Genomic DNA, 25697 nt, shown 5'->3' on the forward strand with positions numbered 1-25697 from the left:
TAATTTCATTCACATTTGAGTCGATTTTGTTTGTGTAGTTTTTATGTGTCGGCTCACACTGAGCAACTTTAGATGCGCAACTTAAAGAAGGGAAATACATATGTACATACTACCTTCTTTATTTTCCTTTTTTTAAAATATGAGCAACAAAGGTTGCTCAGTGTGAAACATGGCACTATGTGATGACCTCAATTTGAATTAATGGATTAATTGCCGAGTATTACAAATGACAATATTTATAAATATTTTAGAAGTAGCATTAATAATAATATACAAATTTAAAATGTTGCTAGATGGGAAGTGCCAGTGTATATTACTTAGTATTGTTGTTGTAACAGATTGGCTGTGGCTGCTTGTCCTTCTCTGGGGAAATATTTCTGACTTTAGCCGATTGAGAATCGGGTTGTTCCGAATCTGTAATCCAATCGTCATGGGAACGTGGAGGAGTAAAATTAACTGTTTCTAATTTCCAAAATTTTAGAAAATAATATTTTTTTACGAAAATCCTAGTTCACTTTTATTAAAATCATCCAAAATATGTTTCCTGTATTGCCAATCAGAATCATTAAAAATTACTATAGACATGTATAAAGTAACATTATTTAAATTTTATTTACTCCTATAGTATTCATTGGTTTTATAATTTCCAGAATATTTTCCATGATGTGCTTCCAAGTGAATGTTCATGTTTTAGTTTTGTCCGACACTGTACATACGGTTTTCATATTTTATAGATTCATTTCAGACGTTAATTTCTTTTTTTTAATTTCGTAAACATGACAGAACGCTTCGGTTTAATATTGCTAACAGGTCCACCAGGAGTTGGAAAGACAACCCTAGTTCGTAAAATTTGTGAGGATCTACGTAATAAACATAAAATCGTTTGTCATGGTTTCTATACGGAAGAAGTGCGAAATCCAAACAGCAGGGAACGCATTGGATTCGATGTCGTTACATTAAATGAAAAAAGGGGCCATCTAGCCAGGTAGAATGTATTGTTGGTTTTCTTCATTTATACTTACGGATTTATTATATTCTAGATCTGACAATACGAAAAAGATAGGACCATTTGTGGGCAAATACCAAGTATATGTTAAAGATTTTGAAGAACTTGCTTTACCATTACTATGTAGTAGTACCGAGAGAGATTTACTAGTTATTGATGAAGTGGGAAAAATGGAGTTAAAAAGTAGAAAGTTTGAAATGGCAGTACAAAACTGTATAATGAAGACATTTATATTGGCAACAGTTCCATATGAATTAAGACAACCTTTGCCCCTGATAGACACACTAAAAAATCATCCCAAAGCGCAAATCATTGTTGTTACAAAGGAAAATAGAAATAGTTTACAGGACGAAATTGTAAATAAAATTTTGCAATTAATAAAAAATAAATAACAATATTAAAAATAGAATCTGTACTACACTGTTCGTTTAAATTTAATTGTTAAAAATTATTTAAACCAACAGTTCCTATAATATTGACTAAGAATATGCAAAAAAAGTCGGAATCGTCATAGAATAAAATAATTAAATTGGTCTCATGGAGTATTCTTCAAGTTTTCTTTTTATATTTTATTCTCTTTATAATCTATAGTTTGTAGTAAAAATACAAAAAAGGCTAATTTACATAGATGTAGTGGTTGAACTTGTAGTTGGATCCGAATTAATTAAAGACGTGCTGGAATATGTTTTTGAATCTCGCTGAGATCTTTTTCTCGCCCTTTTAGGAGATTTTTCATAATCCATTTCATTATATGTCTGTTCAGTGGCCCGCCACACCATTTCTTGCCTTTGTACTAAATCGGGATAACGTTGTTCAAACTGCGTGTCAGGTGACAAAAGTAGTTCCCACTTTTTGTCCGCATTTAATTTCGCAACAGATTGTAAAACTTCAGAAGCCTCTTCAGGCGGTAGCTGAGTGGCAAAAATTACCTGACGACGATAAAGACTATTAGTGCGGGAAAAGCGAAACAACTAAAAGATAAAAAAATACTTTATAAATTACATATTTACTAAAGGTTATACTATAAAACATACCACATAATCACGGGCTCTTATCATAAGTTCTGACTTAACACCATTTGCATTGGATAGTGTTTCATTTGGATAAAGAATTTCAGACTGTGGTACCCAGTTGCCATGTATTAAAATGCCAACCTGTGGCAAAGTTCTTAATACCCTTTCCGCTGTGATTTTGGGGTCTATACTTTCTTGTAAAATGCACATTATATCGTCGAAGGAAAGCATTTTGGCATCTTTGAGAATAACTTTGAGCTGTTCCATTAAATTCATCGATTTTAATTTCGCCTTACTAATGACTCTAGCTGGCAAAACTGCGTCAATGCCTTGATCTTGGCCCTCGGCTGGTAAAAGTTTTTCAACATATTTTGGGGTGTCCAAAGCCAAGGCGTGACTTCCTTGCCTGTTAGTAGCAAATAATTTTTGACGTTCCAACTCTGCCGTTGGAGATGTACGTGAATGCCAATATGTCTCACACCAAGGTTCATCGACACTTTTCTTCACAAAGGTATCGTATCCTTGACGCTCCTTAACTTTTTTCCCACCTGTTCGCGCAAATTTAACTGTGACCTGTTGCAGTTCTTCATCGTCATCCTCTTCGTTAAGAGCCTTTTGTTCTGCTTTGTTGCGTTTGTCTTCTTTGTCGAAATAGGAAAATGAGGGTCTTAACTGTAGAATAGAAGTCAGCGGAGAGAGGTGAATTTCTTTATCCGTGTATATGCCCACAATATATTTGCTGACATCGTCCAATGAAGTGGAACTGACAAAAGCCTGTTTATCCATAATACCTCTTTTGAAAGTCGGCCTTTCTCCCTTTGCTTGTGATTTGCCATCGGCAGCTAAAGCTAGTTGTTCACCTTTGAAACGGTCATAGAATGGGGATTCTGTGTCTAAAGCAAAGTCAACTTTTACTTCATGATTTAAAGGTTTAACACAGCAGTTCACAACTGCAGCGCTCTCAAAATTCGACACTTGTGTTTTTGTGGGATATTGAAATAGGTACAAATTTTCTTGAAGATTTTTTGACAGGAACACCGGTATCTAAGTATACAAATAAAATTAATAATTTTACGTTATTTTAACAATATTTACAACATACCTCTTCTAAAACTTCATCTTCATCGTTTTCATATTCCATTGCATACAATTAATATAGACAAATTTTAACTAAAAATACAGACACAAAGTATACCCTGTAATACAGATCTAGAATCCAGATCCAAAAAATTACAAATATTAGCAGACTGTCAACAGCATGTGTTTTTGTAGTAGCAATGCACAGTAATACTTGATGTTATTAACATTCACAATAACATTCTTTACGTTTACCAACACTAAACCAGCTTTTGTAACATTTTATTTTTAAACGTTTGTTTAGAATACAATATTGAATATTAACACGATTCAAATTAAAAATATCATTAAATATTATCGGATTTTAAGAAAATAAATGAGAAAAATACATTTTATGTTTACATTATAATATCTGTACTATTTATAGCCAATTTTCAGTTGTTAATGCACTTTTCGTTCATATTTTAATATGTTTTATAGTTTTCGTTTTTTTATTGTATTTATAAAATAAATGTCAAATATGTTTGAAAATATAAGCTTTTATCAGTAATATTTTATAAATTATTTTTAGACTAAAAAGATTGTTAAATGTGCAATTTATAACTTGAACTAGTTTTATATATTTTTCTAGCTAAATTGATTTACACTTAAAATATTAGTTTATTTGCGAGTTGAATTGTTTATTTTTTAACTTATCAACACTTAAAGTTATACAAACTACTCATAAATGCAACCTTGTTAAATTGGTCTTTCACTTTCAACGGTGTTGTTAATTTGTTTTAATCAATATCTTAAATGCTAAAAGTCGCCGAAAAATGCTGTTTGACTATGGTCGAAAATCGATTTTTATATAAAATAATTATATAAGTAATTAAAATATATGTTGATATGTTAGAGTTTTAATGTTGGGACTAATTTTATTTTATTAGTTGTGTATGGAAAGTTTAATACCATTATATAAACATTCAAGATACATTGAATTTATAACTGACGATAACTAACGATTTATGTACATTTAATAAATCTATGTATAAAAAGTTATCATCAATGATCAGCTGTGGTAATAATGTTATTTTGAACTTACTATAATACCCTATTAACTTTCTCATTTCAATATCATCTTCAAATTTAGTACATTTGACTTTGGTATCGATATACTAATATAAAAATCGCTTTTTTTTAAATTAAAATCTCTGAATTGACATCACTGTCCAGTAGAAAGCTGAAAAATATTCGAGAGAAGACATATATTTTTCTTTCATCTTTTTGTGCAAAAATCGGACTGAAAAAGAAAGTATATAAAAATTGTGTTTAAAAGAAATTTTTACTTCATTTATAAAAGTAAAAAAAAACTTTTAACAAGAACACATTTTACGATAGAAAAAATACGAATAGTGATAAAAATTAAAGAACAAAAAATATATTTTTTAATTTTTTCTGTGAGAATAGCAAGGCCAAACAAATAAATTTGCCAAATTGGCAAAAAGAAAAAAAAAATCGGAATATCAGCAAGAAATTGTGTATTTTCAATTTAAAAAAAAAGTATTAATAGAGTTAAATGCATTATAATACACACAGACTTTGGAAAGCGTAAAAAAGATTCTTGGGAGTGTTTAATACATTGAATTAAAAAATAAAAAAGAAAAGGTAAAGAAATTTACAGAAAATTCGTTCGTCTATTATATGTGGATGGATACAGAGTTTCTATAATTGATTGTGATAAAAGAATGACGAGTGAGGTGAGGATTCTGATAATGATGAGGTGGTAGTATCAAATATCATGTTAATTTGAAAGAAAATTCTCCACTTATGATAACTGCGGTGACGAGTCTTGTTATCACGGAGGAAGTAAAGAGGTTCAACATTTTTATAGTAGTATATTTATCAAAATAATACATGCCTGCATAGGTATGTAGTTATATGGATAAATTTAATTTTGTTAGTTGGTTGTTACGTTGGTTGACCTATAATTCAATTCCCCTGACATTGCCACAATATATCACGTACATACATACATTCATATGTTTATAATATAGTACGTATATGTATTATATATTTTTTCTTTTTGATTTTAAGACTTTTCCATTTGTTTTAATATAGTCATCAGCTGGTTTTGGTTGTTTTCTGTGTCACTTCTTTACTCTATGTACTTCTAACCAACCGGACAGTATTTGTTGTGTTTTTGCTTAAAATTTCAGAAAACTTCGCCCATTTTCTCCTATACACTCTAGTTTGCATTTGTTTTTGTTGTTTTCAAGGTTTTGCGGAAGCGCGTGTGCAGCCTTCATGTGGAAAATCAATTATTAAACATTTTTACTTTTATTTGTTTACATTTTGATTTCGTCACTAATTATTGTCTATTTTGTTCGGTCAAAGATTTGTGATGTCATTGTTCTACCTATTGTTCTACTTATAGATTTTGCACATTTATTTAATATGTGCAACTTATGATTTGAAGCAATACATTTTTCATTAGGCAATTATTATGTTAACAATATTGTTTTGTCCAGAAATATCAACAAAAAAGCGAGATCGGTTAGTTTAAAGTGTTCTTTAAGGCATTTCAGAACTAGGTGTCTTTTGTAAAGAGATATGAAAATAATATTTCGTCATATGACATCCAAAAAGCCCTAATTTACATTGAACAAATTTTACTGGAGATAGGTATTTCCAAATCTTAATATTTTTAAATCCGATACTGATTATGTCGCATTTTCTACCTATAGTGCAATGTCTGTCTATCCGATGGGGTCACAGTGCATATTCTACAAATCAGAAAAATATTTTCAATAAATTTCATTGAAATCATTGTTTTTACTGTTTAATAGTGTTCTTACTCTTTTGTGACCACAATTTAATTCTAATAATAAATATGATCTGTGACACTATAAGGTTAGACTTACACTATGGGTTATATATTAAATTTTTATAAACAATTTTAAAACATGAAAATATAAGTGTAATGAAAAAATTATGTACTATACTATTGCTCGAAAACAACTAATGATACGCAAAAATGTTTTTTAACGAAACACATATTAAGCAATATATTCTTAAAAAACAAACCTTTTAACATTTGACCTCCAATTTCAGTCATTTTTTGCCTAATTTTCTTGGGGTAATTTGCTTCGTCCATGTTAATTAAAACACATTTTGAGGATTTGCTATTTAAAATCGGCGAAAATGGACCATAAATAAAAGTATTTCGAATGCTGATGATCTTACTCATATCTCACATAGAATTCTTTGAAAAGTAAAAAAGAAATTTAAAAAAATATATTTTTTTATTTTATTTGAAGAGTAATAAGATTCGGTATAGCCGAATATAGCACTTGTTACTTGTTTTGTTTAATTTTATGCGTTCTTTTATAATATCTTTTGGACTTTGCTTCTTTGCTTTTGATTTAACATATTTTTTCTTTAGGAGAATCTCTAAATTGCCAAAATTATTATGAGATTTCGAGTAAATTATTATTCATCTGTTTTTCTTTTTATTTTGTTATTTTCTTTTTGCATTTTTTGTCGTCCAAATAATGCTGTATTTATTTTCAAATGATGACGAAAACGTCTCATAGATATGTAGATATTCATTATGGACTATAAAGTTGTGTGTATGTATTTTATTCCCCAAAAATAGCTTAGTTTTCAGTCAGTATATTTTAACTGCGAATAATAAAGAGCAAAAGTTTAACAAATTCTTTTTAAATGTTTTAACAATAGATATATTTTCTTTGATTTTTATTTAAGTGAATAATAAACAATATGTAAAAATACATATTGTTTGTATTATTTTAAACAAAAATTCTAAATTAAATAATATAAAACTTTTATATATTTTTTTTAGATTTTGCATCTTTAAACACTTTTATACATATAACAACGGGTCTTCAAAAAGTATTTAATATAAACAACAAGTTGGTAGTTTATTAAAGAAAAGGGAGAAAAACTACTCAAGAATCCAATTAAAAAATAGAAAAGAAACGGAAAAAGGCGCGGAGTAATAATTTAGTTAAATTCTCAATTGTTTGAAAAATAAATATTAAATGGAACTAGATTGCAAATAAAATGAGTCCATAAGTTTTTAGTTGAATTTGAGAAAGCAATATAAAAAACCGAGGAGAGAAAGATACCAACTAGAGGCATACATAGAGAGTGGGAGCGTTAAATTAAAAAAGAGTATTTAATAAATTAATAAAATAGCACAAAATACGGCAAGATAACAAAATACAGACAGACACCAAAGAATTACTACATACACAAACATATAAAGTAATTTTTATTATTTTACCTTAATTTATTTCTGACAAGTACTTTCATACAAACATTAAGAAGATACATTGAAAAGAAGCATAATTAGTAGAAGTAAATAAATAAAAAAAAAAATAATTTTTAGAATGGTCAATACGCAAGAGCACAGCAACAATAACAAGAGTGCAAATGTTAATGAAATTGAACAGTTGAAGGATTCGTCCACGAATTCCACGACAACACCATTAACTACAGCAGCAAGAAGCAGCATTCATAATAGTGTAGGTTCTACGTCGTCCACCACTTCCGACTCATCTACAACATCATCAACATCAAACTCATCTTCACCATCATCCGCAACAACACCTGTAAAGCCTTTGTCGTCTACAACAAATTTTGCTAAAAATGCTTCAGCACAAGCCGCTACAGCTGGTTCACAAACTCATCACAAATTGATACCCATACAAAGTGTACTACACACAGCTGATCACCAGCATTACAATCAACAACATCATCATACGCATCATAATTCGTCTCTTAATCATTCATCTGTAAATCAGCAGTTGCAGCAGAGTGGTGCAACTTCTCATCTTAATGCTCATAACACCTCTACATTACAACAGTTTCTTAGCGGCGGTGCCAATACTAACGTCAACACTGCAACCGCCACTCATGCCCAGTTGCCATCCGAGTTGCCACATGAGGATGAGGAACGCTTGGAAAATCTCTTCAATCAACTTGATCGGGACGGTAATGGTCGCATCGATATACACGATCTCTCAGAAGCCTTGCGGGAATTTGGTCTGTCGAGCGTTTATGCTGAGGTAAGTACTAAATATTAAATAATTTTAAAATGTGCATAACAATGTACACGTTTTAAGAAAGACAGAAATGAAATAGACGAAGAATTCTGCAACCCACACCTGTTAAATAAATATCAAAATTATTTTGTCAAGTCTCCGTCCGTCCGTCCGTTTGTCTGTCGTCTAAGATTTGTGTAACAAATATTTCTATTTGCTGTGGTTTTTGAAAAATTTTACAGACATTACCAGACGTACAAATGACTTAATCACCATTACACGTCATTTTAAACGTTCCGTCTTTTTTTTGTTGTATACATTTTATTTGCCAAGTAGCACAACTGTAAATAACAAAGGACATTGTGTAAATGTGTCGTTACATGAAAATTTGGATTCATTTCAACAAAATAATAGAATAAATAAAAAATATTTTTATATGCAGTTTACAAAATTTGAAAATTTTTCGTAAAAAATACTTGTCAAAATTTAATTTTTTTTTATAAGATTGGCGACACCTAATGGCCTGATTCAGATTCAGATACATATAAATTTTGCTTTTAAATGTTTGATAATTCTAACTCGCAATATATTTGTTTTTTTTTTACAGAAATTTTTGGAACACTCTGATCAAACACAAAGTGGAGATGTGGGACTCGCTGAATTTGTTCATTATGTGCGAGAACATGAGAAAAACTTACGTTTGCAATTTTCTCATTTGGACAAAAATCGAGATGGTATTTATAATTATTATTAAGGAAATAATTAGCTTTTTAAAAATGTTTAAATTTTAGGCAAAGTCGATTTGGAAGAGTTGATAACGGCATTTAAGGAATTAGGTATTGAAGTTGACATGGAAGAAGCTAAGATATTATTATCAAGGTTTATATCACTAAAATTAATAACTTTAAATATTATTAATATTCTTTATCTTCATTCAGAATGGATCAAGATGGCAGTTTAAATATTAGTTTTAATGAATGGCGTGATTTTCTGTTATTGGCACCTTCATCGGATATACACGACTTAATTAAGTTTTGGCGGCATTCTACTGTAAGTACATCTTTTTGTTTATTTATATGTATATGCCTTATATAATGACTTATTTCCATCAATGTTATTAGTTCTTTATGAGCTTAGAGTGTATTTACTTGGAAGTTTTTTTTTTTATTTGTAAATATCAATATTTTCTTTAAATATTCTTTTCGTATAAAAAAATGAATACAGTATTTTGCTAAAAACTACTCATGATTAAGTCAGGAAAGTTTTTTAAAGGTATTCATTAAACAATTTAATCAAATATAACTAATTTAATATTAAATTTTGTGTATAATGTTGAATGACAGCTTTATTAATTCAAATATTTTCATTTCAACACATATTCGTTTTTTTTTTTTGTGGTACATTTTTATATGTATTGTATAGACTGTTGTATATCATGGGACCATATTTAGTTTATGAACTTTGTCTTGTTTTATTTTAATGCATTTTTATGGTTTATAAAGTTTATTGACATTCTGTTTTTTGTATATATATATATTTGTTGTTTGCGATGGTGTCTATTAATGATTTAGGAATCACACTAATATTTTTCATGTTTATCATTTGAATTTTTGACTTCAGTCTGTTGATGAATATCACATAGTTTAGTTCTTGTTAATATTAAACGCAGTTTGTAAAAACAAAATATTGAATATAATATTACAATGGTTTTACTAGATACAATAGTTGGAGTTCAAGAAATGGTAAAATTAATTTTTTTCAAACAATTATTTTAAATGTTTTTAAAATGTGTAGTATATTTTTAGGATTCACAATTTTATAAAAAAACTAATTATGTACTAAAAAATGTTTCAAAGAATAGAAATTATTAATTTACGTTTAGTGTGAAGTTTTGGCTAAAATTCGAATTTTTAACTTGCTAGGTGTGTATATAGGTACTAATACAATCATGTCTGCCCGTCTGCCAGTTAAAAAATAGGATGGGCCTTAACGAGATTACTAAATTTTTCACAAATATTCTCAAATATACGACAATCTCGATCCACGATTTCAAATAGCTCAATTACAGTTACACACGAGAATATAGTTAAAGGAGTTTTAAATATATAAAATGAATGGCGATCATAACTGGATTATACTGGTTGAGATTCTTAAAAAACATTTTTTTATAAACAAAAATTTCTATAAAGTTTTATGTGTATTGGTATTATAAAATTTGTACTTTGTACACCAAAATGTTTAATTAATTATACCCTACGCCACTTTAGTGGGGAGGGTTTATTAGGTTTGTGCTGATGTTTGTAACGCACAATAATATTACCCACCTTTAAGTACACCAAATCGGCTTAGAATCATTTTCTGAGTCCATCCCTCCGTCCGTCCATGTAAACCTTGTAATCGAACTACAGGTCACAATTTTAAAGATATTTCAATGAAATTTGGTACATAATCTTCTATTGACTCAGGGATGAAATCTATTGAAAATGGTTAAGATCGGTCCATTATTTTACCTAGCCCTAGGGCTTGTAAACCTTGTAATCAAACTACAGGTCGCAATTTTGGAGATAATTCAATGAAATTTGAATGATGATCTTCTATGGTACCGTAGACAAAGCCTGTTGAAAATGGTCAACATCAGTTCATTATTTAACCTAAGCCCCATACAACTGACCGCCGAATAGGACTTTAAAGTTCATAATTATGTTGAATATACACGTATCTCGATAAAAAACTGCAAAACCAAGTCCTATACTGGCCTTTATGACCCTCATGAACTTTTTAATTATAGGGCCTCATTTGACCCTAGCTCTATAAAAAGACCCCTTTAAAATTTAACTTAAATATCCACAGTTTTATTAAACTTAAATGGCTTAATTATATCTGAGGCAAGGTACAATTCAACTTATATGCTTTATTACGAAAACTTAATCACAATTTATTGGTATAAAGGTATAGGGTACTATATGGTCGGCCTATACTATTTAACGTTGTTTTGCCATAAGCCAAAATTAGTCTTCAAAACATATTTGATATATTTTTTATTTTGGTATATATTTTTAACGATCGGTTCACAAAAATGTCGCAAAAATCTTGATTATTTATTTCATGAACTCTATAAAATATTGAAAAACGGATTTCAAAATAGGAATTAGAATCTCAAAAATATTTTGGATCAAATTCTTTTTTCTGAAATTTCAATTAACGAATACATAATTTTACTTTTACTAAAAGATAAATTGTGATTTTTGAAAAAAATGTTTACCGAGTGGTTTTAAATGATTTGTAGTTTTTCAATTATTCTAGAATGGTTTATTAAAGAAATTTTCATAATAAAATCTTGTCTATGAATAAGAGGTTAAAGTATAACATACCAAAGACGTTAAACGTATGTTGAAGTTTGAACGTTTTTATTATCTCTTGACTAAAAAAGGAAATAGATAAAACAAAATTTAGATATTGTTCATAAAACGATTATTTTAAAAAAAGAAATTAATAGAAATAACTTTGTAAATAAAATATCAACACTTTCTCTTGAACTTTTTAATAATATAACTTAAATATTAACCTGCAGTTAGAAAATATTAGCTGGTGAATGAAAAAACAAATTCATTCATTATTTTGTCATGTGAAATTGTATGTTTATCTATTTTCTTGAACTTTAGAACTAATCATTTAGCCATGAAATACTTAGTTTCTCTTCTGCAGTTATAAATATTGACACTTGTTTGTGTGTAGGTGGTATTTTGTTTACTTTTTCCTAATACACATATTGTTCTCATTTTATTTCATTTCATCATATTGTTGATCATGTGCTTTTGATTTATTATTACAGAATAAAATAAAAAAACAATAAAAATATATTAAAATAAAAAATATTCCATTATTATTTGTATTAAAATAAATGACGACAAAATGTCAAAAATATACACTCCCAATGACCTTGATAAAGAAATTCTATGGGGTGTGTGTGCTAATACATATTTATAAAACAAAAAATGTGTTGTTATCACCTTCTAGCTGCTTATGGAGGGAATATTCTAAAAAAGATTGCAATTATTTGAAATAAATACTGTTATAAATATTAAATTAGGCAGATTAAACTAGAAATTATCTGTTGTAGCTTTCAAAACAACATATGTTTGTGAATATTGTCTAAAAAGCACAATTTCAGCTTAAGAAATTTAAGTTTAAAATTTAGATCATTATTGGTCACAGTAACCATTATTGTTAGGCCTTTTTTTATCTTGTTTCCTGCATATTTACTCACGTTCTGTCACTTTTTTGTTTGCTTAAATTATGATAAAACTATTTTTAAATATTGTTCGGTGTCTGTACTTACAAAATGTGTTTTATATTTACCTATAAAATTTCATATTTATTTAATTGAGTTTTGCTGTTTATCGTGACAAGTAAACAGTTTAATTAAATACTTTTTTTATAAAGAGACCCAGACTAAAAAGACAAACAAACTGAAATTGTTTTTCATTATACATACACACGTGTATACATAATTTTTATTTTAGTGCAATATTTATTTTACTTTGTGTATTAAAAAAAAAGTACATAAAAAATAAAAAAAAGCTTTTTCTAAGTTCAATTCACATCGTATTTGACCAATCACACAACTTAAAATATAAAACGAGCCCCCTTTTATCAATATGTAAACGTGTGAGTAAATTGTTTTTATAATGATGGTGTGTGTTTAAGTTTTCTTAGTAGAGGTAATTTTATTTTAAAAGGCGCGTGTAGTCATTATGAGTGACTGTTTGTTTGTGAATAAAAATTATACTGTTGTTAACTTGAGGTTTTTACGTAGTGTTGTTTTTTCATAAGAAAAAAGTAAAATATACTACTACTGATCTATAGTCAAACTAATTTATACTTTGTTTCTATTAATGTCTTAAGGTCGTCTACATTTCTCTTGGCGTAAATACATACTTGTTGCTGTATTTTGTATAGCATGAAGTGGCTACTTCGTACTCTCATTCATAGAGTATTTCGAAAAGAGTTGCGCCCTTTTTAGAATTATGTCGAGTCGATAGGAATTTATCACCTTTCGAACTTTAAAACAGTTCTGGAACTAGTTCATTTAAGCTATATTTGTTTGAAATTTTGAAGAAATTTGCTAGTATTAATCAATGTAAAACTAGTGCTATGGAATTGGTTCCTGCAAAAGTTCTTACAAGTACTCTCCAATTACAATAAAGCACTAGAAGTTTTGATTTTTTTATGTGAAAGTTTTACAGTCTTAATTTATTTGAGACTTGAGGAAGTTTGCCAATAGTTAAAAACATTAAATAATTAAAAAATAAGTTCTACTTACTAACTTTGATTTTTATCCATCCATCTAATATACATAATTTTTTAATTACTGGTAGTATTTCATACAACACAAATTTGATTTCAGTTTGATTTTTTTACATTGTCTTAGCAACAAAAACATGATTTCTTACGTCAATATACCCATTACGTGTTTTGGCAACTAATAAAATCAAAACTTAATTACTAATATACGTAAAAGACTACATTAAAAATGCTAATTTGTATTACTCGTTTTTCTTTTTCTTTATTAATTTAAAATATTCTTAATTTATGTTTATGCGATTTGGAATGAAAAAGTCTAACACCGTATTTATTACTTCACAATGTTCATCAAATCAAATATATAAGAATACTGATAGTAAACTTTAGAATAGAATTAAATAATATTGTAAAATGGGAACTATAAATTAGCACCTATATTTTAGTGCCAATCTATTGATTTTTAAATGGCGTGTGTTGCGATTTCTATTTAACAATTGATAATATGCAATATTTACATACGTACACACATATACAAATACTAACAATCATTACATCAACCGACTAGTCTAATTAAATAAAAAATAAAGAGAAAACAAAACAACCGATTGATTATGAAATTTGTTTTAAATTTAACAGGGAATAACATTTGTTTTTCTATGTTCGAAATAATTTTAAGATTTAACCCAGCAAAGCAAAGACAATAACATTTAAGTATAACTTAATTACCTATTAACATACCAGATAAGTTATTTTCTAATTACTTGTAAGAGATTGTTGTAAGAACTCGCCTAATGACTTAAAAGGCTATTGTGTAAAGTACATAAATTTTAGCTTTTAAACCCTTTATCTGGTTATAAAACTTTTTGCTGAGAAGCTTTTATAGTTAAAAATAAATGGTAATTTGCTTTAGTGGTTAGGTAGACGACTTATTTAAGTTTCTAATGTTTTTTTTGTAAACATTATGCCAAACTTGTCAAGGTCAAATTTGTAAATACTGCTTTTTAGCTTGAATGCTCTCAATAATTTTATCTTTAATGTAGCACTTTAAAATAGGTATAATCTAAATGGCAGCCAAAATTTTTTTTCTATTCCCACAACAATTTTTAATAAAAATTCTTTTGGGATCAAATGAGTGGGACTGTCAGCAAAATTTAGTGTTTGTATATACATACAACACACACCTTAAGATCTTAATTAGTCACAAGTCTTGTATTATTTATTTATTTGTTGAAAAAAAGTGCCAAAAAATTTTCGTGCAAAATTTTACGATTGAATAAAAAACAAATTAAAACATGTGATTCGAACTCTTAACTGTAAATTATTTAAATAAATAATTTAACGTCATTAAAGCTAAATGTGCAAATAAATGTAAACGAAATATAATTGTGGGTCAGTATTTTTGCATTTGTACTTTGGGAACAACTGATTTAAATGAACAATTTATTTTAACTTAAAGCCATTAATCTAGAAATTAAGCGAAATTTATTTGGCGGATATACAGTAAAAATATATTGTCATCTAGTCAAAGTTTTATTCTCAATGATATTGTTGTTAACATTTGATTTTAATGGTAAAATATATGGGCGTGTCGAAATCTTCTTAGAACTCGTACGTCTAGTTATTTTGTTAAGTAGAAAATACAAAAAGGGGGCAGAAATTGTTTCTAAAGCGAAATAAATATGTATCAAAATATATTTTTGTATTTTCTATTTTTAAATTTTAATCAAACAATATTTTTTAATTAATTGGTTGCTAAGTTAGTCAGTCGCAATGCAATGTATATGTGGCTTTGATAATAAAGCCACCTATACACTTGCAATATTGATGTTTTTTTATTTGGCAATTTTATTTTAATCAAATTTCTTTTTTAATAAATTGAAATAAAAAAAAATGTCTTTCTTTGTTTTTTAAAGAATTATATTGGATTTTTGCATTGCTCGCTTTAATAAAAAATAAGTTTTATAATTAAGGGCCAATATTTAGGTAAAGGATAAGGAATTAAATTTAAATAAATTCTCGAAAGTTGATTTTGAATATTCAATCAGTTAATTTTATTCGCCAGTTTAAGCGCCCAATGGAGGTGGTTTAAACTTGAGCAAAAAATGCAAAAGTGTAAACAGCTGATGCCCAAAAAATAACAAAATTTTTGAAAATAAACATTAAAATGTTTGATTTATCGATTAGTATAAATTATGGGGACTTCATAATATATATTCTATTTTACATTTATTTTTTCATTAATTTTCATATTACATTTATAATTGTCTTCTTCTTTTTTTATAAAACATGCATTGTATTGATAACAAACAGTGACATTTTCTGTTGTTTTGTATGGCAACACTGCGAAGTTTAATCTTGTACTCAAAAACTTCAAAGCCTTCAAAAGGGGATTCCGAATTAATTTATTTTTAGATTAACTATTCTTAAATATAAATTGGCATTTGATTGACAAACTCGAAAACCCGCTCTAAGAGTATCTTAAATTTATTTAATTCTATAATTTCCTTTAATAGTCAAATCTTTGTTTACGTGTTTTCAAACATGTCCTTATAAACATAGGCATAAAAATAAAAACATCCCTTATTAAAAATAGAAAAATACCCACCCGCTTATTTATTATAAACAGTTTTAGAAACATAATGAAGGATATAAGATTTTAGTAATTATTTTTTAGAAAAAATATTTGACGGTTATAACACGTTGTAAAGTAAATAAGTCAAAATAAAGTAAAATAAAAACCTATAGTATGTACATAGTAGTACATATGTATTTAATGGAAAACAGCTGGACAAATCATTTGTAGACCCGAAATTTAAAGTAAATATATAAATATAACATCATTTGCCACAAATACGCCATTTTTTCGGAAATATATATATTTTATTTCATTTTAAAGTTCTTTGTCTAAAAAAATCTAATCTAGTGAAATAGTTAAAAAAGCTTTCGCATTAATTCTTTGACAACAATTAGCAATAACTTTAAACCAGACATTCATTCATATTATCAATAATGAGTTTTCTAAATGAGGCAGTGTATAGTCCATAAATCTCATTACGATAAGTTTTGCAAAAAAAAAAAAAAAATACACGAGTTTTTTTTTGTTATTGCGTAGTAGAAAAATATGAATAGTTTTTTTATTTTATAAAAAATATTTATAATATTTAGAAAAAGTTTATTTCTAGATTGTTTATTTTGTTTCAAGATGTGTTAATTTTATTTATTTGTTTATATATATTTGTTTTTTATTTTTTGTTACACTTTACACAAAAATACACTTTAATTAGAAAATAGTTTAGTTGCTGATTAAAGTTCACTTTTTATTTAGTAAATATTACGATTGTTTTTTTGTCTATTTTTAATCATTCTAATTTTTAAATTTGATCCATCTATTGAATAGGCTAGGGATATGAATGCGGATTTAAAAAGCTAATTTATATTTTACATATTTAGGTAAATCTAAAAGAATAGAAATTAAATTGAATATATAAAAGAAATTGTCGTTAAGATCCCTTGTTTATAATCTGTAAATTTTAAAGGTCAATATTTTTGTTAGAAAATAATGACAGCTGTTATGCCTGCAATCAATAAGCATCCTTTGTTTCTAATCCGCAGATTTAAAGTTGTATTTAAATTTAATTTACCTGCTGATGCAAGACAACCCTCCTAAGCGATAAGTCTAGTCAGCAGATGATAATAAGAAATAAATGTGTATATGGAAATTTTTGTACATTTTTGGTTAGTAGCGGAATATTATGATAAGCCTCTTAATTAAATAGATCTGTTTTAAATTCTGCTTGTTTTGAGACAAGTCGAAGATTTTGATTTTATTAAAATCTTAAATTACTTTAAGTCCATCAACATTTTAATATTCTTAAAATAATTAATTCGAAATTGAAAAAAAAGATGCTGGAATAAAATATAACAAAAACTATATTTTATGTCATAATTTTTAAAAATTTATTTAAACATAATTACAAAAATAATAAAAAAATATTAGAACCCAGGAAAAATTGTATTAGTTTTATAACTAGTTCTATAACACATGATTTTAGCCTGAAACTCATTCTAGTTTGGCGTTGAGACCAATTATTTTTGTTCGAAATTGTCAACTTCGGAACTGGTTCTGAGGAAGCGTTATGGAATCGACACTAGTTCTTTAATCAGTGATTTTTGTTTGAATTTAACAACCTCAATTTTTCCAATTGATTCCAAGAAGTTGTTTCGGAACTAGTATGCGTTCCATTGAACTAATGTAGTAGCAATGTATAACTAGTTTCGAAGAACTAGTTCCTTGAAAACTATTTAGAAGTATTTAAGAACCACAACAATATTCTAATGTAGGGGTTCCAGAAGTAATGGCGACACTACTAGTTCCAAGACTGTTGTTTAAGAATCTGAAGTGGTTCTGTTTTCAATCGTTCTAGAACTAGTAGTTTTTAGAAAAAGTTCTAAAATTTTGCTGGGAAGCTTTATTTTTTTCAAAATAATTTCGTAATATTATATCGAATTATTTAAACTATTCCTTGCTAATTTTTAGATTAGGCTTTGGGAATTGCCAGAAATTTTATGGTTTTCGACCATATCACATTTCGACCATTACAGTATCATAAGGTGTATCTTTTTTTTTAAAAATATGTATACATTGTAAAGGAATATATGAATGTATATAGAATTTTAATCTTCAATATTTCAAATTCAATAAAATTGATAAGAAAATAATTTCAAAGAACTTTGAACATTTAAACAAAATTATTAAAAAAAAAGCTTAATCGAATAAAAACAATATTCACATTAGCGAAAAAATACGAAGATATTGTTATCACAAACGACTAACAAACGAAGAGAACCAACGTCTAAGAATAAATGTGTATGTATTTGTTTGAGCGAGTGAGAGTGTATGGTTGATTTTCATTTCAATGTTGGCCACCAGTTGCTAGTAGGTAATTGTACTTTGTGCCAAAAAGCAACAACAATCTTACCTACTATTCGAAAAACACAATAATTTTTAAATATTACAATACAAAACAGAGTCACTAGAAATCAGTCTCACAGCAACTGGCTTGTGTATTGGACGTGTCTTCTCGGCTTAAAAAAAGCGGAAGTCAAAGCAAAAAATACTCTTGTTTTTTTGGGAAAACTTTTGTGAAAAAAGATTCAGTTTAACTTGTTTGAATTTTTATTTCCAAAAGAAAATTCTTTATTTCTCACTCAAAACTACAATGAAATGTAGTTATTTTTGCATTAATTAATAAATCGTCATACAAAAATATAAAAGTGATTTAATTAATATAAATAGCACAAATCAAAAGTGTCTTGTTTAATGAAATACATATAATTAAAGTGGAAAAACTGCATTTGTTTTTCAACTCAAAAAAATATTTGTTTATTTTAAAAAGAAAACAAGTGAAAGTTTAATAGAAAAAAACCAAATATACAGTTTAAATATAAATTTAAACATTAAAACAAAAAGACTTTTTTTAATAAAACGAACTGTGATTTTAAAATAATTATTGTAATTTTTTTGAAATTTACAAAATAATTGCTACAACTAACTAGTCTATAGTGACTTTAAAACTAATTTAAATAAAATAAAATACAAAATAATTTAAACAAAGACAAACAAAGAAAAATACTCAAACATTTTTGTTATAATTTTTAACAAATACAAATTTTAATACACATTTATGACATAATGTTGCGAAGTAATAGTCTACACAACAATATGTCACATGAATATTATAATATTCATCAAATGGCTGTGAGTGGCGATGTATTGGAAGATTTTACCATCATATTCCGTGATATGATGAGTATGGTATGTAAAAATGCTAATTACAATTAATTGTTTAGTAAATTTTTAATTAAGTTTATTTAAAAAAAAAAATAGCAATAAGCATACTCAAGGCTCTCTTTAAAAAAAAAAATAATAAAATAAAACTTGTTTTCGTTTGGTATTTCCCCTTTTGTATATAAAATATAAACCTTAATATGAATAATTCAAACTTAATTTTAAAACAGTTTAGCGTTAAATGTAAATGATTCAGATTTTATTACTGGTAATTGGGATTTCTTAGAATATTAGAGGTTTTATTTCCAGTTTCAAATATTATGTTATCAATTTTTGCAATTTATAATTCTTAGTTCTCTTAAGTTCTAGACATTTCCTTTTAGTGCTCTGGTTGATGAAAGATCAATGAATCTGCTGCTATTGTTAGTGCTCTTTAATTTTTTATTCTTTCATTTGTATTTCATACGCATTTGTATCTCAAAAAACGCCTTCATTTTATGTGTTAGTATATGAGTTCACACAAATAAAAAATAACTCTAAACTTTGCTTAGCAACAGCGTAAATATTTTTCTTTAAATTGACAGTGATTCCCCTATAAATGTGATTGGAATTATAAACAACATACTTGTTGAACTTAAAGCAACAAGTGTACATATTGAGTTTTATCAGTAACTTGGTTATGAGGTTTTTGTATAATTAACTGTTACAGTTTAATTGTACAATATAATGGTTATAAAATATTTTTATTGGGTTTTAGCAAAAAATAGTTAAAAGAAGTTTTTAATTTTTGGGGGAAAACCAAAAAAATTTAAACATTTTTCGATCATATTGTTGGTGTAAAATGTATATTATTTCAACTTGTAAAATTCGAAAAAAAATCTTATCGAAAATTTTAAAACAAAGCTAAACAGCTACTTAAACGTTCATATTATAAAGGTTTCACTTTATTTTTTTTTTTTTTTTTGCTTTTTTGTCGGCATACTTTTTATATGCGTTTCAACCATTTAAATTTATATGTTTTCGCCAACATATTTCAAAAAGTTTTCATTAGGAATTTAACATTTGCTAAAGCTAATTTTAATAAAACTTTGTTAGTACGCTTGTTGCCAAGTGTGTTTGTCAACAGATCTAAACATGCTCAAAGAAGTAGAAACTATTTTAAAATTCGCATTTATACACGTTTTATTTATTGAGGTTGGTCGTTTAGTTTGTTTTTTTTTTTAAATGCCATCAAAGTTGTTAACGTTTTTTCAAGTTTTAGATTTATTTTTAAAAATATGATTCATGCACAAAATTCAAAAATGTATTAATATTCATTTATTTAAGTACTTCCATATTAAAACGAATGAATGAATAAGAGGGGGCTTGTCTGTCTGCCTCTATACACCGTAATTCTAAACAAAAAAATAATGATGTGGAAACAATTGTTTAAATTGAATTATTTTTCACTTTTACGTTGCAAATGTGTATTTCGTATTTTGGTGGGGGCACAACTTATATTACGTCAATGAAATGTATACAAATACAAATATTTTTTATTATGTTATTTTATTTTTTTATTAAAAATTATCTTCTCTTGTGACTCGTAGACAGTAAACAACAATTAAATTAACAAAAAACTACCTACGTCAGTCAAATCAAGTTGTTTATTTAAATAAATTCCCATAAATATTTTTCACACTTTTTGTTGTCAGTGAATAGGTTACTGATTTTTTTGTTTTTTGTTGCATTTATTTTATTGATAAATATGTACATGTTACATAAATAAAATTGGGGCCATTAACTAAAACGGCCTTTACTTGGCATATCTTGCTTTTGGCCAAAAGTATTTGTTATTTAACCGGTTTTTTAAAGCTTTTCTCAGATAGTTTTTACAACTCAATAAGCGGATTTCTCTTTATGAATAAATTCATTCATAAAATGTTCACTCTTTTCATTTTAAATTGAAAAAAAATTGTTGTGTAAACAAATTTATACATATTTTTTGTTAAATGTTTGTTTTTTAATAATTTAAACAAATTTTAACAGCTATATAGGAATTTTCCTTACTACATTAATTATATTTCGCTTGATGACTTTTTCAATTATCATTAATTTTTATTTAATAAAATTATATTTTAGCAAAATATGTTTTTTTGGAAAAATACTTTAGATTTTAGATTTGTTTATTGTTTATAATAAAGAAATTGTTTAGTTTTTTGAATTTGCCGTTTTGATATTAAAGTGTTAATTAAATGAGTTAAAAAAAAATCTCGTGATTTAATTTTTTATTTGTAAACGAATATTAAGCAAATAGAAAACATAATAAACTAAATTTTTACAAAATAATTTGTTTAAAATTATCTGGATTTGTTTATATTAAAATATTATTAAAATATTTTATAAAAATTAAATTGTTTTAAAAAAAAAAACATTAATAATTAATAACTTTTTGGTAAATTTTCAAATATATTGACATTTCCCATTAACAAATAAGTAAACAAATCTTTCTTAGCAACTACTTAAAATTATTGCATCAGCAATTCTAGTTTCAACTTGTATAAATTTACGCTTTATAGAAATGATGAGGAAAAAAATATATAAATAAAATGTTCATGGTTCTATAAAGATAATAAAAAAGCACACACACACACTATTTTCCTTTTCCTCTCGCCGCTCTCTCTATTTTAATTTAAACATATACATATACAATATTTATGTGTGTGTTCGTATATCATGGTGACATTTTAAAAATGATGTCTGGGGCTACAGGTTTTCGAACTTTAAAACAACTTAAACAATATTTACAAGGTTTACTTACAATCATTCATTTATTTATTTTTCCAAAAATTTGTATGTTTGGAGCGTAATTTCTGTTTGAGAATTTAAACATGTTTTTAAAAATTTCAACAGAAATTTATAAAATTTTTATTTTTATAATAAAATATTTTTGTTGAAGGTTTATAAGTATTCTGGGGATTTTGAATTATAATTCAATTTTAAAACTTGGGTTTTTATCTACAATATTATCAATTTCCTGTTATATATATTTTTTTAAATTCGGTAGTTTGGTATATTAGCCAAAGGTATGTTTTTTCTTTTGCCATCATTCATTTGCCAATTTTATTTTTTTTATATTAAAATACATATACATATGTATGTATGTGGCAAATACATACATATAATTTAATTACGTAGTATTTTCTTAGTAAAATTTTCTCTCACCCTCTCTATTTCTTTACAATATTTAGTGATAGATGCTAACAAATGCGGAAAATTTAAACGAATGTGTTTTTTTTTTCATTCGTTTCTTTTGTTTTTATTTAAAATAATTTAAATTATTCTTATTTAATTCTTATATATTGGCCGTAAATGACATTGACACTGCAAATTGAAATGCTTATGTACTTCATCAGTACATCCATACATATGTACATGTATGTATATAAAATTGTCTGCATGTTATTTGTATGTTTTGTAATTATGTACATCAAAAATTAAATAATTTTCTTTGCGTTTGTCTTTTTAAAAATATTTTGCGTTTTTTTTTCGTATATTGCCAGCTTTTAATTTTCTTCCTACCTGCAAATTGTTTGTTTTTGTTTTGTATAATATATTTATTTTTAGATTTTGTTTTATTTTAACATAACAGTGTTGTTAAGATAAATATTAACAAGACAATCTTTTAGTTGTTAAAGACAGCAATAGGTTTTAGATAGCATAAGAGTTTTCATTTTTAACAGCAGGTTTAAGACAGATGTTTGTAATAAGAACTGAAGAAATACATTAATTGATCAAAATCATTATAAAGTTCATATTTTTAGTTGTTAACTGAAAGATTCAAAGGTTTTGAAAAGAATAGAGAATGTACCAGAATCTAAAAATGTTGTCTTTTTAAAGATCTAGCTACAATCAATAAATTTGATTTTGAAAAATGTATAACTTTTTACAAACTCTTTGTTTAACATGCAAACATTTTTTGATTTTTTTCTCCCATGCAATTTTCTCTCTTTAATTTATTTTCTATTTTACGTTGGTGCAATTTTCAATTACAGTCATTTAACATTAATATACACACATACATACATACATATACACAAATGCAGTTACATAGTCTGCTTAAAAAAACTCGTGTAAATATACTATATTTAAACATTTCATTTTACCATTAGAATTGTAGAAAAAGTGCTCTTTTCTCACTAGAAATCTCTACAACATTGCATTTGTTTACTCTTAAATTTAAGGTGTATTATTATGCAAATAATTCTGTCAGCTTTTTTATTTTGTTTAATTCACAAAAAGAAAACTGTTTTTTTTATTTATTTCCCCTTTTGATTGTTAGTTTTTGTTTTTAATTCACTTGCATTCGAAGGCATAAATTTTAAGAGCGCTGTGTTTATTATTATAGTATCTAGTAGATGCTCGATTCGTTTATATAAAATAATAATAATAATAAATGATTAAATCAGTGTATCATCAACGACTATAATGTCTATTACGTGATTTTTTAATTTTGTTTTTTTTTTATTAGTTGAGTTTGTTAAATGTAATGAATTGCAATAACTACATAGTAATTTTGCAACAATAATAAAAATAATAGTAATAATATAAATTGGAAAGTCGGAGAAAAGTAATAAAAACGAAACAAAAACATTTGGAATTATAAAAATCAATTCAAAATGCTTATACAAATATTACATGATGAGGATGAGCCTGTATGTATGCTGTAAAAAAAATCATAAATATTATTAGTTTTATGTTAAACGAAATAAATTTAATAACTTTTAATTAAACTAATTAATAATTTGTAATTATCTGTATAATTTTAGTACCTCGATATTGGTGAGGATATGAACGTACCTGATGACTTTACAGCAACAGAATTACAAAGTGGCATGTGGTGGCGCCATTTGGCAGCTGGTGGTGTTGCTGGTGCTGTATCACGTACATGCACAGCTCCCTTAGATAGAATAAAAGTGTTTTTGCAGGTAAATATCTTGCTATTAATATTTATTCTTAAATTATATTGATTAATGTAATTTTCTCTCCACCTCTATGCTTCCAGGTCCAAACACACAAGACAGGAATCTCAGATAGTTTAAGGTATATGCTTAAGGAGGGCGGTTTACGTAGTATGTGGCGTGGTAATGGTATTAATGTTATAAAAATTGCCCCCGAATCGGCTATAAAATTTGCTGCCTATGAGAAAATTAAACGACTGATACGTGGCGACGATAAACGTCAAATGACAATTGGTGAACGTTTTATGGCCGGTGCTGCAGCCGGTGGCATTTCCCAGACCGCTATCTACCCCATGGAAGTATTAAAGACACGTTTAGCATTGCGCAAAACTGGCCAATACAGTGGTATTTTGGATGCGGCGAAAAAGATTTACATCCATGAGGGTTTACGCAGTTTCTATCGCGGTTACATTCCAAATATGTTGGGCATTATACCATACGCTGGCATTGACTTGGCCGTCTACGAAACTCTAAAGAAGAATTATTTAAGTAGTCACAATACAGAACAACCCAGTTTTCTAGTATTACTAGCGTGTGGCAGTGCATCCTCAACGTTGGGTCAAGTGTGTTCATATCCTTTGGCACTAGTGAGGACACGACTACAAGCTCAAGGTAAATTGAAATATTTTTTATTTGAATATCTCGAATTAGATTTAACCTTTGAATTTTATTTCCATTTCTATAGTCGTGCTTAAATCGAAACAAAGTGGATCACCTATGGGCGGCATACCCTTGAAACAAGCTGGTGCTGGCAATGATGACAACATGTTTGGCGTATTTCGTAAAATTTTAAGGACAGAGGGCATTTGTGGTCTTTATCGTGGCATAACACCCAATTTCATAAAGGTTCTACCAGCCGTTTCCATAAGTTATGTGGTCTATGAATACTCTAGCAGATGTTTGGGTGTTAATATGACATGATGTGTTTGCAATAAAACAATCATTATTTATATGACTTGCTACATTAAATTTACATCCGAACAAACAACAAACAAACCAACTAAATAAATCAGCAGCTGTGCTTGCTCTCTTTTCTTCGTCATCTTCTTCCCAAACAATTATCGATCTAACATATATTTTAAACTCTCTTCGACCGTCACCTTTCACACCAACACCATCCCCAACAACTCTAACCTTACTACATATATAAATTATATTACGTTTACTGTAATCTTAACATTTAAAAAATAGCCTTAATTTAGTTTAAATTATTCTTATTCTAATTCTAATACTATATTTTTATTTGTATTGTATTTGTTAGAAAAGCTTTTTTTATTATGAATACAAAAGAAAGAAAACAAGTAATTGAAAGAATGCAAGAGAAGAATGATAAAAAGAAAGTTAATTTAATGCCAAGAAAAAGCTAAATGAAATTATTAAACAAAAATAAAATAAAAAAAACAGAAAAATAAACTTTCCTAAGTGATACTATTGCTAATATTACATGTTTAACTTAAAATA

General features: G+C 27.1%; 3 protein-coding genes across 5 annotated transcripts; 2 read left to right on the forward strand and 1 right to left on the reverse strand.

Moving 5' to 3' along the window:
* Positions 1-714: 714 nt before the first annotated feature.
* Positions 715-1428, forward strand: LOC111677651 (nucleoside-triphosphatase THEP1). Its single transcript, XM_023438816.2, has 2 exons — positions 715-985; positions 1041-1428. Exons 1-2 carry the CDS (start codon positions 777-779, stop codon positions 1396-1398), a joined length of 567 nt encoding a protein of 188 aa, XP_023294584.1. The 5' UTR covers positions 715-776; the 3' UTR covers positions 1399-1428.
* Positions 1429-1554: 126 nt separating this feature from the next.
* On the reverse strand, positions 1555-3282 carry LOC111677585 (DNA-directed RNA polymerase III subunit RPC5). Its single transcript, XM_023438740.2, has 3 exons — positions 3122-3282; positions 2041-3063; positions 1555-1977 (listed from the first exon to the last, which is right to left on the reverse strand). The coding sequence occupies exons 1-3, from the start codon at positions 3158-3160 to the stop codon at positions 1627-1629; spliced, it is 1413 nt and encodes a 470-aa protein (XP_023294508.2). The 5' UTR covers positions 3161-3282; the 3' UTR covers positions 1555-1626.
* Positions 3283-4340: 1058 nt separating this feature from the next.
* Positions 4341-25417, forward strand: LOC111677401 (calcium-binding mitochondrial carrier protein SCaMC-2). 3 transcript variants are annotated; one of them, XM_023438514.2, is made up of 8 exons: positions 4341-4743; positions 6941-8168; positions 8752-8878; positions 8936-9023; positions 9083-9194; positions 24045-24203; positions 24281-24848; positions 24922-25417. In XM_023438514.2, the coding sequence occupies exons 2-8, from the start codon at positions 7491-7493 to the stop codon at positions 25155-25157; spliced, it is 1968 nt and encodes a 655-aa protein (XP_023294282.2). In that variant the 5' UTR covers positions 4341-4743; positions 6941-7490; the 3' UTR covers positions 25158-25417. The 3 variants fall into 3 exon arrangements, with proteins under 3 accessions (XP_023294282.2, XP_023294291.1, XP_023294300.1); XM_023438523.2 differs by lacking the exons at positions 4341-4743; positions 6941-8168; positions 8752-8878; positions 8936-9023; positions 9083-9194 and adding an exon at positions 19030-19263; XM_023438532.2 differs by lacking the exons at positions 4341-4743; positions 6941-8168; positions 8752-8878; positions 8936-9023; positions 9083-9194 and adding an exon at positions 23783-23930.
* The last annotated feature ends 280 nt before the right edge of the window (positions 25418-25697 follow it).

This window comes from Lucilia cuprina, chromosome 5 (genome assembly GCF_022045245.1).
Source record: "Lucilia cuprina isolate Lc7/37 chromosome 5, ASM2204524v1, whole genome shotgun sequence".
NCBI classification, from domain to species: domain Eukaryota; kingdom Metazoa; phylum Arthropoda; class Insecta; order Diptera; family Calliphoridae; genus Lucilia; species Lucilia cuprina.